The sequence below is a fragment of the Cyprinus carpio genome, chromosome B6, assembly GCF_018340385.1.
Source record: "Cyprinus carpio isolate SPL01 chromosome B6, ASM1834038v1, whole genome shotgun sequence".
NCBI classification, from domain to species: domain Eukaryota; kingdom Metazoa; phylum Chordata; class Actinopteri; order Cypriniformes; family Cyprinidae; genus Cyprinus; species Cyprinus carpio.
The window spans coordinates 5,963,135-5,982,982 of record NC_056602.1 but is presented as its reverse complement, the minus strand read 5'-3'; the positions used below and the strand labels follow the sequence as shown (position 1 = coordinate 5,982,982).

Below are 19,848 nucleotides of genomic sequence, written 5' to 3'. Positions count from 1 at the left end.
GAGATACGGAGTATAAATGCCATTTTTATTGCTAAAAATCATCCAGTATTCTTGTTATGTTTTAGCATAAATGTATCAAAATCCCTAAAAACAAAACTGTTTACAATAGTTCTCAGATAAATATTTTAGAATAGAATTGATCTCATTCTTTTCCACTGGCCAAATAGTATTTAAGTTGTTTGAAACAATTCAAATCAAATTTAATTTATGCAGTTTTGCTGATAAGGTGAAGATCTTTTAGCTATTTTTAGCGTATATTTATTGCATTGTAAATAGAGTTGTCTGATTTGGCGAATCACTGTCAAAGTAGCCTATTTAAAAAAGAAAACATGCAAATTACCATTTTCCTCAAGTTGTATCCTTCAAATACAGTGGTCTTTTTCATAATGTTGTGGAGATACCTTCACATGACATCAACACCTCCGTGCAGCTGTGCTTGTACAGTAAGATATTACCACTGGACCTATTCAAACCAGACGATATATAGACCGTTCCACCGAATCCAGCAGTGTCCGCCACAGTATCGAAGTGCGCATCATCATTCTCATTAAAATATTTTCTCATAACATGAGATATGCAGTTTAGTTTGAAGATGAATTATTGTGCACCTATAGAACTCCTCGCTGTCATTAAAACAGCATACCACATGAAAAGTTATCAGGCGCATCCACTAAACATGCCTATATAATTATAAACTTCAACTTAATCACAAAGACATATCAATTACAATCACCATCAACAATAATGAAATATTAAAATTAAATGTAAATATATAAATAAAAACAAAAACTAAAATCTTAAATCTTCTTCATCTTCATTACTTTTCTTACTCCAGGAAAAAGAGTGCGTACGCATGGTCTAGAATGTCCATACGTTGCATACATATTTACGCCAAGTTTATTTTTTTATTAATCCCGATATGTGCGTGGAAAATTGCGTACGTATTTTCTATGCCCATTTTGTGCGTACGCAACGTTTATAAATGAGACCCCTGTACTGTTTGAATTCGAGTGAGGTGAACAGTGCACAGACATCCACTAGTGTATAACACATTTTCATGTGCACTGCCTTATTATAGAAAAAGTTTGACAAAAAAAAAAAGAGAACTTTGACACCCTCATGTAATTCTGTAAAACAAAGGATGAGATATTTAGCAAAATGTCCTGGCAGCACTTTTCCATCAGACAACCCAATGAAAGACAGCATCCAATAGTTGCCTAGAAGGACATCAGGATAAGACGGCATGTTTTCCATATTTGTGTGAACTAATATTATTCCAAACTAACAATTGGTTACTAGACACCTGGGACAGCGGGTTTCTGACCACCATTTCTCTTGGATCTTGTTGGATGTGTTTCAACTACATCCTAATAAAATCTTCTATAAGCACTCTTAAAACTAAGTGTCATGTGATGCTTTTGTTTAAACAACACTTCTGGTGATGCATGTTAAGATGAAGTGAATCATCAACAGAACTTATAAAATGTGCTTTGTCATTCAGCCATCAGTGGTTTTAGTTTAAAGTTCAATGTGGATATACACCAGATTTATAGTTAACTAAAAGGGAGCTTCACTGCCTTCACTTTGTGTACCACTTAAAAAACATCATACCTCTGTAAGTGTGAACACTCCCAGTACTGCATATGATCTCCAGTAGCACCTGATAATGGCTTTGGTGAGTTTGGGTGTCCTGAGTTCTTTGGTTGCTTTTTCCACTTCTTGGTCCCAATAGCTATGAGTGTGGGAAAAAGAAAAAGATGAGTAAGTCTTAATAAATTATGCTGACAAAGAGAGAAATAGGATTTCGTAAAACAATTATAATCCTCTTTTATTACCCAACATTGTGTCATCTTACATAATACATCATGTTATGATGACTTCAACGTACAGAAAAACTTGTTAACACTTAGTCTACAAAAGATTTCTCTATGAAGATATTTTGTGTTGGCTTTTTTATCAATAAATCTTGATTATTTATTACACAGCTTAAAAGGATTAAAAATGCTGACCAAATGTGGTGCTGGACCACAAGGGCCACCCGGTGAACAGGCCACAAGAGTATATGTTGTTAACAACATGATATATAAATGCAGACCTGCCAACCTAGGAAATTTGTTTTGACCATCAGCATGGTGGGCAGGTGGGGTGGGGGGGGGTGTAGTGGGGGTAAACAGTTTACCGTTTTTACTGTTAACCGTAACAGTTTAGTTAATTTTTGCTATTTAGTTTTTTTTTTTGTGCTATTTAAAGGGATACTCCATCCCAAAATTAAAATTTTGTCATTATTAACTTACCCCCATGTCGTTACAAACCCGTAAAAGCTTTGTTTGTTCTGTATCAGCCGTGCCACAAGGGTAGGTTTTTTACGTGTATTTACGCTTTGGTTTGAAAGCAAACAATGCATCGGCACAACGCGGCTGACACAGAGAAGCGTACGCCATCTGCGTACTGTTCAGAATTGCCAAAATGGCGCTATGCTGATTTGGAGAGACACAGCGGAGAGAAATTGTTGAATAAACTTGTTATTTTTGTTTTCTTCGTGTACAAAAAGTATTCTCGTCACTTCATAACGTTATGGTTGAATCACTGATGGCAGATGGACTTTCCTGACAATGCTTTTCATACTTTTATGGACCACGACACTGTTATTTACTTGGTAGTCTATGGGACAGTTACAAGCCTCCAGGTTTTCATCCAAAATATCTTAAATTGTGTTCCAAAGATGAACAAAGCTTTTACGGGTTTGGAATGACATGGGGGTAAGTGATTAATGACAAAATTAAAATTTTTGGGTGAAGTAACCCTTTAACACTTCTGTATAAGGCTGGGCGATATGAGCAAAAATATATATCTCTGTATTTTTTGGCTGATTTGTGGTATACGGCAGCCTATATATCTTGGTATTTTGTATTTGGATTAAACAAATAATGTGAATTTAAGCATGTAGGCATATATTATGTGCAAAAATGGTTAAAGTCACATTACATTGTAACATTCTAACATTGCAATCTAAAAATAATCCTTTTAAAGCAGAAGTTAGTTACTAAACTAAAAATTAAAATAATAAAAACCACGGACTAATTGAGTAAAAAGGCTATTTTGATTAACCCATTACACTTTACAGTTAGTGCTATCATACAAATACACTTACTTGTAGGTTTAAAATTCTACATATGTCACATTTATTGTCCAACTACAAATATATATTAAAATGTATACTTTAGTCAGAATTATTGCACTCCTATTTCATGCGCGGCGCTCTTTCTAAATGAAGTCTGTGGAGTTTAGCAGAGAATCGCAAAGCAAAAGCTCATGCACCTCTGACAGCAAAATGGAAATATTTCCATGGCTTTCTTTACATTTACAGATGGAGAATATACCTGTGAAATGTAAGTTATGCATTAAGGAAAACAGCACATCTCCAACACATTAAACAGTGCGTTTTTGTCAGCCTTACACACAGCCTTTCTGTCAGAGCATCTGACGGCGCGAGCGCGAGCCGCTTTGGACTGAAACTAAACTATAGGCTACTAGGAGAGAAATAAAACGCAAAAATAATTTAAATGCAAAACCCCAAAAAACAACAACATAAAAAACTCTCTGATTGGTTGAATTCTTCAACGTTTTCTGTTGCTGGTTTTGAATACTGCACGTGGACAGAGGCGTCACTAGATTTTTGCGTAGTTAAGAGTGACAAATCGTACCAGCGTACTTTGAGGTCAAAATGCATACAGGTTGGCAGGTCTGTAAATGTACAGCATACAAGGCACATGAAAAGGCACATAAGAAACAAATCCTGAGCAGAAACTAAAGCATTTAGCCAAATCAGGAAAACAACTAAGGTGCTTCTTCAAAACTGAGCCTCTTCAGTTGATGTTTTCCAGCAGTAAGGTCCGGCAGTAAATTCTACATCTGCAAATAACAGTTTACTTCAAGGCAGAACATTTGTTTACGCCTCGGCCCCACTGCGCTCCATGCAACTGATCACAATAAAAGCTTCACTAATTAGTGTCATATCCCAGATCTCTGTGCTAAATGAACCAGCACTGATTCATTTTAAAGTGCATGATTAGAGGCTGGAGAAACACTGTGTGTGGAGGTCCTTTTTAATGAATGACAGGATTGTGTTCATTCATTTCCATGCTTTAACGGCTGGAGATAAAAACTTTGCAGGAGACTGCTGATTATCAGTGTTTTTCTCCACTGTACAAAGGGTCAGCGAATGGTTTATCTGCTTATCTGTTCCTATGTAATAAAACCTCAAGGTGAAGAAAAAAAACTCATGAGTTGTGGTAGCTCATTAGACACCCCTTGTGGATTCTGAACATAGAGTTTCCTGGGTTACCGGGCCTGATCTTAATCCACACCACCAGGATCAACGGTCTCTGGTCCCACGTGCCCAACCACAGCTCCTACTAGGCACACTAAACTAGCCTAAACCTGTTCCTTTATTGCCATTTGCATACATTGTTAATGCATGGATGATTACAGAGATATTCACAAGAACTTAACATTGCATAATGCACAAACTGGTATGGGCCATCTCCTTCCCAACAGCGAATGGGAACCGCACTATCCTTCATTCTCATATTTCACAATAAATTCTCTGAGGGTTTACTTGAGAACAACCTGTTGATTAGTCGGTTTATTCCCAGTGGATCACTCACCTCTGCAGCTCCTCTCCGAGTCTCTTGGACCTATCCTCTGGAAGCACATTATACATGTCATCTTCTTCAAGTCTTCTCTTGGATCCGATACGGAAAAGAGGGTTCAGCCAGCTGATGTGAAGTGAGAAGAGAAAAAGAGGATTTGGTCAATAGAACGCTTTAAATGTGCATGCCAAAGATGTAAGGAAAATAATTTTTTTTTCGATGACAGACAATCCTGAAAAAGTCTTGTCTGACACAAAACGTGCAAATTTTTGCTTAATAATATTTTTTTTTCACCCTTCAAATCAAAGTCAAAGTGTGGTATAACCAACACCTGTGTCCTGTGAAAAGAAAACAATGTCATTACATTTTCAAAAAAAATATTTGACTTTGGTCAAAAAAAAAAATCCTTCTTTTGATATGCATGACTCAAATAAATAAATAGCCTTGAAAAAAAATGTTTGAAAAGTTCATAAAAAAATAATGATTAAGCTTAATTCTTTTCAAGATATTTAAAATAAAGACTACATGCAAATACGATTAAATAAAGAGACTTTTTGTAAAGAATAGTACTTTTTTTTCAGAAATGTATGAAACTAACATAAATACAAAGAGAACGTTCAAAGAACGTTTTTATCATGTCAGACCCTGAAAACTATTAATAATGGGAAATAATACTGGAAAAGTCCAGTGTCATGTTTTCTGCAGAAGTTCTTCAGAAAAAAAAAAAGAGAGTAGAAAACAACAACATCTCCCCCCGTCCCAAAAACACGATCAGATACACAACTGATGGAAAGACACCTAAAATCCTCTAAATAAGGTTGAACTGATGTTTTTGGTTTCACACAATGTACAGACAACGAAACTAAAATCCCAAAGCTTGATTTTTTTTAATAAAGGCTTTTAATTTCAGAGGTAAAACACATTTATAATGCATAAGTTGATCATGTAACTGACCCTCTCCTCTCTTTCTCCTGTACAGACGCATAAAAAAAAAACTTACCAGAAAAATATCTGTGAGAAGAGATTAGCAGTGGCGGAAGGGTTGCTCTTCGCATCTTTCTTTATTGGCTCCATTTCGATCGCCATCCTCCCTGTAGTTCAGCCGGACACTGACACCCCACGCATAACCTGCGGTCAGTGCGAGAACATTTACCTTATAAACTGTTGTGTAACTTTGTAACATGCACATGTCGGCAAGTACAGGCGGAGATAAGCCCTTCATTTCCTACTGTGAGCTCCAGGCGTGAGCCCTGACCCTGACTGATCACCCATTGGCTCGCCAATCCTTGGGTCGCATGTGATTGGCTCAGCGGGGGCTAATAGGCAATACGTTTACATCCTACACGCGCACCTTAAAATCAAACTGACGAGATTACGAATCCTACTATGCTGAAGACCTATCTTATGAATATTAATTAGAGCGTAGTTACGTTGCTTGGTAACCCGCTTTAGTGTCCTAATTAATATTCAGAAGCCAATCGCTCACCAGCCCGCTTATTTACCAGTTTGAGCCAACGTCACTTCGGGTTATTAATATTCATGAGCCAAACCTTCACTATAGTAGGATTTGCATGTGCACTATTAACGAGCTAAGGATGAAACAGCAGATATTCTGTGAGGTGGAACTGCTGAAGAAGTAAAGGATGCAACTTTTATGTTTAATATTTTTTTTTTTAAGTAAATAAGATTTTAATGGAATATTCTGACACATGAGAGAAAGAAATGTTTATTTGTAGCTTTGATTGTGTAATTGTGCATTGAATGTACTTCTGGGTGAGGAGGCTTCTTGTCTACCATCTGTTCTTTATTAGCTCTGCATACACAACCCACTCATGCAGTGTGCTGGAAGCAATCATCTTTAATTAGAGTATCTAAAAAGAGAAAAACAAGAAAGTAACCCAAAACAAATCTTTCCTTTTAAATATATAGAATGTTTCAAAATGAAATTGTCTTATTCTTATGTTGTTACGAACCCATGTGGATTTTCCCCTTTCTGTTAAATACAAATAGATACATTATGAATAATGCTGGTTGATGTTCTCCAAACAATTACAATAAATGGGGACTGTGTTCAAATAAAAATATTAAAAAATGAACAGACAAAAATGTAGTCTGTAAAATAAAAACATTCATTTGTGAACTAGATCAAGGGATTCATTAAAGACTTCAAAAGAACGATGTATTCACCGGAAATTTTTTATTTTTTTTGAGTGACTTTTAAATGTCCTGACACAATTAAATTTTAAACCAATCACACATTAATCTCATTCCTCTGTGAGAAACACATACTGCAACAGGCACTATACATTCATTCTCTCTCTTCCTTCCCCTGTCTGTCTCTCTTTCTTGTATTTCCGATACAGATAAAGTACTGAAAGGACAGAAGATGAGAGACCCACAATGAGACAGAGCAGGTGGCCGCTACACTGATAAAGGTAATGCTGACAGACACCGACCCACACACACACACACATGAGAAGGGAGGCCCTTGTCTGTAGCCTCCAAGAATCATTCAAACGTAATCAGCAAGGAGGAGTTACAACTATACATCAGGAATGATTGACTTCCATGTCATGCTCTGTATTGCAAAGAAAGCCTGACTGTTGAGTCATTATTACTTTGCTAAACGTCTTAAATGTGAACTTTACACCAAAGGCCAAGTTCCAGTAAGGGATTACATATTTCTGCTGGAAAACTGACTCTGAAAAAAAGCAATAAAACATGGATCAGTGGCATTTCGGTTATTATAATAGAATCTGGTGATTATCTGGGAATTTGTGGTTGGTTGGAAACCAAATGTTTATTTTAGTGTTTGAAAACACAACAAGCTTATGGATTCCTTTCTGTTCTCACAGGCAAATGTTTTATTCTATGTCAGATAAAAAAAAAAAAAAAAATTAGAAACAATTTATATTCAAAAACAAATTCTATTTTTCACATATCTACTATGTACAGCACTGAAATGGGCCAACTGTTAAAGGCATAGTTCACCCAAAAATTAAAATTTGCTGAAAATGTACTCACACTCAGGCCATCCATGTAGATGAGTTTTTAGAACAGATTTGGAGAAATTTAGCTTTTTAATCACTAGTTCACCAATGGATCCTATGCAGTGAATGGGTGCCGTCAGAATGGGAAGCTCAAAAAACACAATAATCCACAAGTAATCCACACCAGGACATCAATTAACATCTTGTGAAGCGGAAAGCTGTGTGTTTGTAAGAAACAAATCCACCGTTAAGACATTTTTAACTTCAAGCTTTTGCTAAAATGTTAGTGCTCTGTAATAATGATTCCTTCCTCTAGTGTCTCCAGTTATCTTGTCTGAATCAGGAGAGAACTATGCACAGATCAAACACTATTTATAAGTAAAAACAGTCCAAAGCGGTACTAAACAAATATGTCAGTGGATTTTGATGTGAGAGGACAACAGAGGATGGACTTTTTCACTGGAGGACATATTATTATGGTTTATGGACTCGTATTTTGGTTCCCCACTTATGATGGATTTGTTTCATACAAACAAAAACAGCTTTTTGCTTCACAAGACGTTAACTGACAGACTGGGGTTGTGTGGATTACTTGTGGTATGTTTTTATCAGCTGTTTGGACTCTCATTCTGACGGCACCCATTCACCGCAGAGGATCCATTGGCAAACAAGTGATTTAAAGCAAAATTTCTACAAATCTGTTCTGATAAAGAAACAAACTCATCTACTGTATATCTTGGATGGCCTGAGGGTGAGTACATTTTTAGAAAATGTTCATTTTTGGGTGAATATTCCTTTAACCTGACCTCTGTCTGAGCATCCCAAATGATGTACTTCAAGGTAACAAAACTCAAATTTGTGTGCTGCTTGGCACATAAGCATGTACAGTCATGTTAATTTTTTTTCATCATGGAGTTATTCTGATCAAGCGTTCTGTCATAAAAAGGTAAATCTTTTATCCTTAACCATAGAGGCACTCCATCTAGCATGCAAATATAAACTAGCTTTGTGTGACTCATTAAACTCTTTCATATTTATCTAAGAAGTCAAAGTCTTACGTCATGGTGATGTGAGGTTTGTGACCTTTACACTTCCTGAGGATGAATAACTGCATACCTCAGTCAGCATGCTTCAATCTGCTCCATCTGAATTATTCTGCAATCATAAAACTGCCTCTTTCCCCATTTCATATGGCAAGATTAATTTCACAAATGTAATTTGCAACAACATAATTGCACATTGGAGGTGATACGCGTGTTTAATGTGCCTCAGCACAGGGATCTACTCGAGGTAATCTATGTAGTTGCTATGGTGGCAGATATTTTGTTTGACGTTCTCGCTGACCTTGTATCACTCAGCAACAGCTCACCTGCAAAACAATTGCAGGCTGTTTAGAGTCGTCCATCCCCACAGGTATAAGAGGGAATGTCTCTGTAACAGGTTTAGTGGAACAGAAGTTATTAGCAATTTTGCGTTTTATTTCGTTGTTTTCGTTGTCGTAGACCACTGATCTATATAATATTATATAGAGATCAGTGTCATATATTTACATTGAAAAGTTTTTTGACTTTTTTCAAAAGTAAGCCACTACCACAAAAACCAACCACATTTTAATGCGAAAAAATGTTGTTGCAAAGTTGTTTTATGTCTTTTGTGCTTCAGTTCGGCACTATTTTCTGTGCTGATGAACCCGATGGTTGTAGGGCCAACTCACTCTCATGGGAAGAAAAAATAAAAACTATTTTACATTTTGGTGAATTGGTGGCTAATTTCAAAAGTAATTCGTACAATCTCATTTGTATGTTTTTGTATGATTTGCTTATGCCTCACTGATGATAAGGTTTCATTTTTCTAAAAAAAACTGTACCTTCCTGTACAAATCACATTGTACGAATTCATGCAAATCGGCAGCTCGTAAAATAGTTAAGTTTTTACATGAGATCCGGTTGGTTATCTGAATGATCCACAACTGTGTTTTTTTGTTTAGTGATAGTTGTTCATGAGTCCCATGTTTGTCCTGTACAGTTAAACTGTCTGCTGTTCTTCAAAAAAAAATCCTTCAGGTCCAACAAATTCTTTGGTTTTCCAGCATTTTTGTGTATTTGAACCTTTTCCAACTATGACTGTATGATTTTGAGATCCATCTTTTCACACTGAGGTCAACTGAGGGACTCATACACAACTATTACAGAAGGTTCAAACACTCACTGATGCTTCAGAAGGAAACAACATGCATTAAGAGCAGGGGGTGAAAATTTTTGAACAGAATGAAGTTTGCCTTCTTATTTTGCCCAAATATCATATTTTTTCATTTAGTATGACAAAATAAGTAAAATTTACCCTGATCTTCAAATTCAAAAAGTTTTCACCCCCCACACTGGTTCAAATCAATCCTTCATGCAAAATGACATCTTTGACATCATATTCTTATCTGAATACTTTTCACCCCTTACCAATATGGCAACAGAGATTATTGCCTTTCTTCTCACCATATCCGGTTGGATTCTGATCTACGACTACTGGAAGGTGTCATCAGTGGATGGGACAGTCATCACCACAGCCACCTTTTGGTCCGATCTCTGGAAGACATATGTTACAGTCTCTAACTGCAAGGACTTTCCTTCTGTGCTTGGACTGGATGGTATTTTATTGCTTTCTTCAAACATTTGTTGACTTTTTAATTCTTTTCTGAGTAAATGATCTGAATGTGTGTGTGAGTGTTTATAAAAATTGCTGATCGTTTGTCAGTCCTTCTTCCTTCCCCCCAGAGAGTGCAGATGTCTAATTGTTCGGAAAATAGTAGCATGGTGTTGGATTGCCCTAATGCTGTTTTGCCAGAAGCTTCCACAACACAAACAAACTGAAGCCAAACCGATCACTTTACCATTAAAACAGAGAGTTTATTGTGCTAAATTTACACTTAATGCATGCTGACACCAGGTTAAGATTGCAATGAAGAACCAAGTCTCTAAAAAGAGATGCAAAATGATTCAGCTTGTCTCAAACTCTATTTCCCTGACTTATTACTCCTGTTACAACCTGCAGGAATAGCTCAAGGTAAGTATGAAAACAGGTTTTAATAACCATGCATTGGCTTAATTATGTCTGAATGGCCACCTTTCAAGCAAAAATGTATCTTTTTGTTTACTGTCTTGAAGTTCACTTTATAATTATAGTAACTGAATAACTTCCATCATTTATTTTTATAATATAATATATATATATATATATATATATATATATATATATATATATATATATATATATATATATATATCAATGATGAAAAATTGTATTATATATATATTATATATTTATATATATAATTAGAAATTATTGTAAATTATTACTCCAAACCTAGCTTTGCATCAAAGACATAAATTACATTTTAAAATACATTAAAATAGGAAACATTTTAAATTGTGATAATATTTGACAATATTATACTTATTTTACTTTATTTTTTATTAGAAAAATACATTATTTAAAAAGTAAGCTTTATTGAAAATCATCATTTTATATCCATATAGGGACATGAATGTTTTCATTACATTAATGTAATGAAAATAAGTAAATACATACATACAAAAACCTGAAGATATCATTGGACATTTTTGAAAATAAGGCATTCAATAACTGACTAATAACCTTTTCTTTGCCAGCAAAGTGAAGTGAAGTTTCCTATAGACTTCTTTTTAAAAATGTAAAAATAAACAAACAAAAAATAAATAACAATGATTACTACCTTCATGAATCAACTATTTTTGTGAAAATCTTGTCGCAACAATGCTGTTCTGGATGGTTGCCATACCAGGGCCTTGCCATGCGGCTGTTAGCAATTTACTGTGTGATTTCTAGGGCGTTATCAGATGGTTGTTTACTATGTTTCTTTTATGTTCTGATCTCTATGGCTGGGTCACTTCTACAATTCAAGCATATAGGATTTTTCACCCGTTTTCCTGGTGACACTCCTCCATCAACGCTCAGCAATTACTAAATTTGAGGTATCATTCATATCTGTACCACAAATAGTGAAGGACAATTTCTGCACCAAATCTGAGTGCGTGGGCTAACAGATTTGTTCAAATTTCAAATTTAGCAAGTACCACTAATAAACAACTTGCACAGACAAATAACCTCCATCAGGAGTGAGTGAATGCAAAATTGTCCAGCAGAGGGCATCATGGTGTTGTTTTAGACAGCTCTGAATATCCCTGCCACTGAACATAATGTGTCTTAAGGTGAAGCTGTTTCTAAAGAGACACTCAGTGGTTTTGAATCTTCCAGAGTCATAACTCAACATACCCATCTTGGCTTCATAAGGTAAAACCATCAAGAAAGCATTGATATTTATATTCTCAGGTGTCTTAAGACCTTCTAAACCCAAGTTCATAACGCAACATCAAACACCAGCTCTGGGACATAGTGTATTATCACACACACACACACACACACACACACACACACACACACACACACACACACCTGACATCGGTCTTAATTAAGTCCATCGAACACACATGCACATACACATACTCAACACACATACTAAAATAAAAATAAAAATAACACTAACCCTAATTCCATTAAAAATAAAGGGCCTTTTGAAAACGGCCCTGAATAGTAATACATCATTTTTACCTATGCACCCTCTAGTGAAAAATAAGTGTGCTTAACTGTACTGAATGTGCATTTGTAGTGTACTTCATAAATTTTAAATGTATGTTTTTATAAAATTGTATTTACAGATAATAGATGCAACTTAAAGGCCATTAAGAGTACTTTCAGAGAATATAATTTCATAACTTTGTAACATACTTTTAAAAATACACTTTAAAAAAACACCAAATAAAAATTTCAAAATTATAATCATTACTTGAAGTAGCTATCATTGTTTTCATTTTTTGCCATGCTATGGACTGTTGACTAACATACTAAAGCACATGTAAATTGCTTTGTTAACTGTGGTGTTATTCAATATTACATTTAATTTAATATATTTTAAATATACTAAATTGCAATTTCATTACAATTGTGTAATGACAAACATATTTGAATACAAGATATACAGGTTTGAACAGAAACTAAATTAAAGTATATTTTAGTTTATCATTATTACTTTCAGCAGTAACCATATTTTAAACACAATAGAAATAATTCTGAAATTACATATAAAGAGCTACTTAGATCCTACTGAAATGTGGTAAAAGGCACTCTAAATGGGATTTAATATAAATTTAAACATTGATTTAATTGCAATTAACATGCAATCAAGTGTCTGAAAACATTAGATTCGATTCACACTTGAGTGTAGTTTTTTTCCCATACATACATTTTTTAAAAGTGTACTTTTTCCACAAAGCCCTGTGCTGTGCTGTTTTATGTTAAAAATAAATGCAGATAATGATGAATAAGGAGTTTAAAACTGGACAGCTGGCCTGCATGTAGCATGTCCTCACTGGGATGTTTATATATATGAAATATGAGCTGAGAACCGAGGTAAGCATTTCTCTCTGTCCTCCAGAAACTTAAAAACAAAGCCCTGGGAACATGGAGAGTCATAGATTCACATCAACACAAAAAAGAAGGGAGCTTAGTGGCCAGTCTCGGGCAGAGCAGGCTAACAGATTCTTAGGAAGAAAAAGTTTAACGGATCATGAGCTGACATACTGCAGAAGACAGAGAAGTTACAAAGTTCTGATAAGAAAAGAAAAAAAAAACAAAAAAATAAAGAGTAAGGTGAATTAGATAAGAGATAAAACTGTAAAAATCAGAACAAGAGAAAAGGATGAAGATTCGTGGAATGCAGATCTGGGGCTTCCTGTTAGCGGTACTGGGCTGGATCTTTGTCGGCTGTTCCATGGCCATGGAGGGCTGGAAGATCTCCTCTATCGGAGGGCAAGGTGGGAGCTCCGTCATAACAGTGGGCTGGTACTGGTCCAGTCTGTGGAGGGCCTGCTTCACGGACTCCGCTTCCACATCCAACTGCTACGACTTCCCCGTGCTGTGGTCTGTAGAAGGTATGGACATTATTAAAGTCTTTGAATGTACATGTACAAATTTTATATTTGCTATAATGAAAAGAGACAAAATAAATTAATTTGTTAAACAATTTACACCCCAAAACTCTCATGCAGATTAAAAATAAACGTTCTTTATTTTCATTTGCTACTGTATGGTTCCACAAAGAACCTTTATTATTTATTTATTTATACTTTGCAGTGATGCCATAGAACAACTAGAACTAGGTTCCTCAAAGAACCTTTCAGTTAAGTTCTTAAAAGAATCATTTTTTTTTTTCTTAGTGTGAAGAACATTTTAATAATCTATAGAACCTTTTCCCAATATAAATAACAAAATATAATGGAAATGAACCAAAGAAACCAGAAACTAAAAAATTCAACCAAAAACTTTAACCTCAAACCCTCCTCAAAAACTTCATATATATATAAAAAACTACCTCAAACAAACAAATAATACTAGTGCTATCAAACGATTAATTGCATCCAAAATAAAAGTTGTAGTTTACATAATATATAAAAGTTGTTTACATAATGTGTTTACTGTATATATTATATATATATATATATATATATATATATATATATATATATATATATATATATATATATATATATATATATATATCATAAATACACACACACACACACACACATGCATGGATATATTTAAGAGAAATATGTACTGTTTATATATTAAATAAATTATTTGAAATTAAATATATACATGTAAAATATTTTCACATGCACATCACACATATATTGTGTAAACAAAACTTTTATTTTGGATGCGATTAATTGTTTGACAGCACTTGTGTATATATGTGTGTATATATATATATATATATGTATATAAGTTATATATATATATATATATATATATAATATATATATGTATATATATATGTCACAGTCATGGACTTTCTGTTCCTTTTGTGTTATCCCTATTTGGTCATGTTCCGTTCCTCATTTTGTTAATTGATTATTCCCCACATGTTTCCACTCCTCTGATTACTTTCCTGGTGTTTAAAACCCCTGTTTGTTTAGTTCCTCCTTGTCTGCTATTGTTGAGGCTTACATTGATTGTTGAGTGTTAATGTTATTTACTATTGGATGTGCCTTTTTCGCTCCCGTGGATCATTAAAAGCCTTTTTGTTATCTCCTTCATCGTGCGCCTTGATTAAACCACCAGCACCCGTAACAGAATAGCGGACCCAAAAAGTGAGACAGTTTAGCGGCATTTTTCTTTTTTGTTTTTTTTTCTTGTTTTTCCCCCTCTCGGAATGGATATCCCAGCGTATCGATCTGGCGTGTCTTACGGACTTCCCTGACCGCTCGCTCTGTGCATTCTACTATGCGGGCCTGAGCGAGCGGTGTAAGGCACGCCTCCCAGCGACCGGTCCCAGAGTGGATTTCGCCGCTTTCGTGGAGTGGGTGCTGGAGAACAATGGATCCCGATTTACCATCTGCACCGCCGAAGAGGATATCTCCAGCCCCACTCCCGAACCAGAGACCAGCCAGCCACCATCCCGCTGCACAGAGCTAGAGCCCACCGCAGCCGCAGAGCCCGAGCCTATCACCGACAGGGAGCAGGAGCTCGAGAGCGCGACTGACCAGGTGTGTGAGCCGGTGGAGATCGAGGGCGTGGAGGAAAGCCCTGCCCACACTCCTGCGATTGAGGGTGAGCTGCATTTGCTTTCTGGGAAATATAGAGAGGAGTTAATGGACCTTTATAGACTGGTTTGGGGAGGCAATTCCCTGACCCTCCTGTTTCTCCGCTGGTTCCCGCCCAGCCCTGATCCTCCTGTTTTCTCCGTTGGTTCTGTCCAGCCCTGACCCTCCTGTGTTTCCCCAATCCCAACCTCCCTCTCCCGCCTCCTCCTAGACCTGTCAGTTCCCTCTGCTCTCCTCTTCCGCTGGTTCCGTCCAGCCCTGATCCTCCTGTTTCTCCGCTGGTTCCGTCCAGCCCTGATCCTCCTGTTTCTCCCGCTGGTTCCGTCCAGCCCTGATCCTCCTGTTTCTCCGCTGGTTCCATCCAGCCCTGACCCTCCTGTGCTCCCTCCCATCCTCCCTCTCTCATCTCCTCCTAGACCAGCCAGTTCCTCGACCTCATCTCCGCTGGTGCCAGTCAGTCCCGCAGCTCACCCTCAGTCCACGCCATCTGGGCGCGATGGTTCGCCGCAGGACTTCCAGTCTCCAGCTCCACCTTGGCGTGTGGATTCCCTGTCTCCGCCTCCAGCCTCCGAGCCCTGGACTCCTCCTTGGTCCTTCGACTTGGCTCTTAGCTCCCTCGTCTCCGCCGTGGCCCAGCATCCCACCTGCTCCACCGGGCTCCCTCGTCCCTCTGGCTCCACCTTGGTCAGTCGTCGACCATCCGCCGCCTCGGGACTCCATTCCTCTGGCTTCGCCTCGTCACTCCATCCCTTCGGCTCTGTCAGGCTCCTCCGGCTCCACCTCCATCCTCAGTCACTCCAACTTCCGAAGCAGTCTTCCAGGGCCCCACCTCTGCCTTGGTCGCCTGAGCCTTCTGCTCCTCCTTTGCCCTCCGGATCCTCGGCTTCACCCTGGCTCTGCATTTGTTTCCACTCCTCTGATTACTTTCCTGGTGTTTAAAAGACCTGTTTGTTTAGTTCCTCCTTGTCCGCTATTGTTGAGGCTTACGTTGATTGAGTGTTAATGTTATTTACTATTGGATGTGCCCTTTTCTCTCCCGTGGATCATTAAGAGCCTTTATTGTTATGCACCCGTAACTTTTATATATGTATATATGTGTGTATGGAATAGTTATGATGCACTTATTACCTCTTACCAACTTTTTGAGCATAGTCCTGGAAATGACATGTACAACTTAAACTTGTAAATCTTGAATGCTTTGTAGCACACACTTATGTTTGGTATCTTTTTAAAGAAGTTTTTTTTTCAGATTATTGCTGAAGTGGAAAAAAGTTGAATTGACACTAAAAACAATATTACAGTACTTTAAATTATGACAAGTATAAAAATATTTTATATGAAATATATATTTTTCAAAACATGTTTTACTGAATTAAAACTCCATGAAAATCAATGTCATCCATTTAAATTAATTGTGTTCCAAAGTTGAGGTTGATATAAAAAAAAAAGTTTTGTACCATTCTGACGAAAAACAAAAAATAAAGTAAATAAAAAGAAATAAAAATTAGGTCAAATCAGACCAGAACCTTAAGTGTGCACTTCAAAAAGGGTTATTTAGAGTTTCAAAAAAGTTATTTAGATTAATAAAATGTTCTTCATAGTGAGAATAAAAATTGTTCTTTTAAGTATTGTTCACTGCAAGATTCTTTGGGGAAACAACAATGTAGATGGCTTATTTTTTTTATGGAGAGACAGAAATACAGATGTAATACATTCTTTGGATCTTGGATGTTCAGGTTATCTTCAGATCGTGAGGGCTCTGCTCATGTCTGGGATGGCTGTTGGAGTGCTGGCCTCCATCCTGAGTCTCGTGGGAATGGAATGCACTTACATCGGAGGAAAAGACAAAGAGAAGAACCGATCGGTGTTCACAGGAGGCATCTGTCACATAACAAGTGGTAAATTTATTCATAATAAACAGCAGAACCATTGTAAATTAGTCTTGCATGTGTGTTTTACTGTGTCTGTTCTCAAAGGTATGCTGGCTGCCTCTGGTTATGCACTTTATGCTCAGCATGTTTCTGCAGAATATTTCAACCCCAGATTTGATGGACTGCAGTAAGTATATAAAGAATTTTTTATGGAAGGGTTTTTTATGGAATAAAACATTTAAAAAGGTAGCATGCGACTTGCAATTCTGAGAAAAAGTCAGAATAGTGAGATGTAATCTTAGAATTCTGAGAAAAAATAATTTTTCTCTCACAATTCAGACTTTTTTTCCACAGAAATGCAAGAAAAAAAATCCTCATTGTGACAGAAGCAGCAATGACCTTTTTTTGGTGATGGAAACAATCTTTCCTACTTTTATTGTACATTGTAGATCCTGTGTAGATCATAGAAAGAATCCATAAAATTAACTCTGCAAATAAAACAATGTTTTCAATATTTCAAACACTGTATTTGTAATATATCTCATATTTAATTATTTATTGACTAACATTCAAAAACACGTCAATGTTTCAGATTTGACTTGGGAACTCCTTTGTTCCTTGGATGGGCGGGATGTGCTTTTCAGATCACTGGAGGGATTTTCTTCCTAGTTTCAGTCTGCAAGATCTGGTCTCAGACATACAGCAGGTAAAAGTGCAACAACGTCATTGATTTTGCACACATTTAGTGCCATGGACTACTGTAATCATTCACTGATAGCACACATACATCTCAGTTATGTCTATTTGAAGTGCATTTTAACATCTGGAAGATGTATTTTTAAAGTGTTCGCTCTAAAACCAATATCGTTTCCTGGAAAATGTATTTAAGGTGTTTATGATTTAATATATGTTCCATAAATATACCATTTAATATACACTTCATAAAATGTTTCTCCTCAGTGCACCAGTTCTCAGCGTTCCTGTCGTGGAGAGCAATGCCTTGCGTTCCTCTCACACAAATGTTTCCATCATATCTGAACTCTCCACAAAATCCAACGTATCAACCGTATCTGAGCTCTCCTCGAAGTCTGAAACAACAGCTCTGTCAAATGTGCTATCAAAGAGCCCACATATCTCAAGAACTAGACGTCCCTCGAGAACCAGACGCTCAGATGCTATCAAACCAGACGTGTCACGATCAGTGAGCTCCTCACGGTCCTCGAGAATCAGCAGATCACATTTAAACCACAACAAAGCGTCCTCTCCGTCTAGAGGCACTACACATCACTTCATCAAGAACTCCTACCTCTGAAACACTGAGCTTGGATTACTGAATCTGGTTATGATCTGGAAAAGACTTCTAACCACAGTTACACAAAACTATGATGTTCAGTTTAGTTGTCTATAAATCACTCTTTTATTATATCTCATAACAAAACAACCCTATACTGTACAACTGAACAGTGTTACTACAAATCCCAAGGAACTCTCCAGATCATGGATTTAAATGCAGAGATTTTTGTAACATGAACTGAAAATTGTTTAATGAGATCAAGTCATTTATTGTTGGATTAATTCTTTGAGAAATATAGATTGCATATTAATTACAGAGAGCATTACTGCCTATGGATTACTGAAATGTAGAACAACAGTCTGTGCTTTGTCAGATCTATTTTTCTTCATGATTTAATTTTATGTTCAGTGAAATTGATGTAATAAAACAATGCTGGATGACAATAAATTTTTTAAGATGTCCTAAAGACATTTTAAATATAACACTACAGTTTTGTGTGGATTGCGACTCTATATGAATCTGATAATCAGTGTTGGGGGTGACGCATTACAAGCATAGACTGTACAAGTAACGCGAGTTACGTAATCAGATTTATTTTTTCAAGTAACTAGTAAAGTAACGCATTACTTTTTAATTTACAAGAAAATATTTTTCAAAAAAGTATAACGCCAGTTACTTTGTTTTCCCATTTATTGACTGATAAGTCTCCTGTCCCCATATTGGGAGAAATCGGAAGTACAGAGGCGTTGTGTGTGCTGTGTGAACATGATGTAGTTCTAGACTTAATGTGAATGTGCATTAATTCATCATACTCGCAAAAAAACAGATTTAGTATTCATCAAAATGAATTAAAACAGTGAAATATGACGCAAACCTTGCAATAATTAAATGTTAAATAACACAATCCCATTTTATTAACTAATGTCTTTGCTGCTGACCTTTGATGATCCAGTTCAACCATACTAATAAGCAAAATGACTTTAGATAAACTAACAATTGTGCTTCATTGTTTTTTTTTATTGTTGAAGAGTGTTGAACCTTCTCCTCTCCGCGTTCTACTGTACAGATGTGAATTTACTTTTCCTTCAGCCTGAGGTTTATTCGTTACACTTTTTGGTGTGAAAGGGCTTTTATATTTGCCATAAATAGAACTTCTTATATTCAAAAAAATTAAGCCATGCTCATATTTAAAAAGTAACGCAAAAGTAACGTAGCACATTACTTTCCATAAAAAGTAACTAAATAACATAATTAGTTACTTTTTTAGGAATAACTCAATATTGTAATGCTTTACTTTAAAAGTAACTTTCCCGAACACTGCTGATAATAACATTAATTAAAGCTAAA

At 36.3% G+C, this 19,848-nt stretch overlaps 2 protein-coding genes across 3 annotated transcripts in view; one reads left to right on the top strand and one right to left on the bottom strand.

Moving 5' to 3' along the window:
* The window catches only part of LOC109055430 (ATP-binding cassette sub-family C member 4-like), a 38,629-nt gene extending 32,646 nt beyond the window's left edge, over nucleotides 1-5,983 (bottom strand). The window contains exons 1-3 of the mRNA XM_042725434.1: nucleotides 5,653-5,983; nucleotides 4,668-4,778; nucleotides 1,612-1,732 (exon numbers count right to left, since the gene is read on the bottom strand). Coding sequence (XP_042581368.1) covers nucleotides 1,612-1,732; nucleotides 4,668-4,778; nucleotides 5,653-5,738 — 318 coding nt within the window. The 5' untranslated portion in view covers nucleotides 5,739-5,983. The remainder of the gene's footprint in view (nucleotides 1-1,611; nucleotides 1,733-4,667; nucleotides 4,779-5,652) is intronic.
* Nucleotides 5,984-13,430: 7,447 nt separating this feature from the next.
* Nucleotides 13,431-18,978, top strand: cldn10e (claudin 10e). 2 transcript variants are annotated; one of them, XM_019072661.2, is made up of 5 exons: nucleotides 13,431-13,662; nucleotides 17,073-17,234; nucleotides 17,313-17,394; nucleotides 17,800-17,913; nucleotides 18,168-18,978. In XM_019072661.2, exons 1-5 carry the CDS (start codon nucleotides 13,431-13,433, stop codon nucleotides 18,517-18,519), a joined length of 942 nt encoding a protein of 313 aa, XP_018928206.2. In that variant the 3' UTR covers nucleotides 18,520-18,978. The 2 variants fall into 2 exon arrangements, with proteins under 2 accessions (XP_018928206.2, XP_018928205.2); XM_019072660.2 differs by having other exon boundaries at nucleotides 17,073-17,394.
* The last annotated feature ends 870 nt before the right edge of the window (nucleotides 18,979-19,848 follow it).

Excerpts from the sequence above, each read along its gene's own strand:
- cldn10e (XM_019072660.2), top strand. The coding sequence starts at position 13,431 with ATGAAGATTCGTGGAATGCAGATCTGGGGCTTCCTGTTAGCGGTACTG. Across the intron at positions 17,395-17,799 it reads CCCAGATTTGATGGACTGCA|ATTTGACTTGGGAACTCCTT; the intron begins GTAAGTATATAA and ends TCAATGTTTCAG. Across the intron at positions 17,914-18,167 it reads TGGTCTCAGACATACAGCAG|TGCACCAGTTCTCAGCGTTC; the intron begins GTAAAAGTGCAA and ends GTTTCTCCTCAG.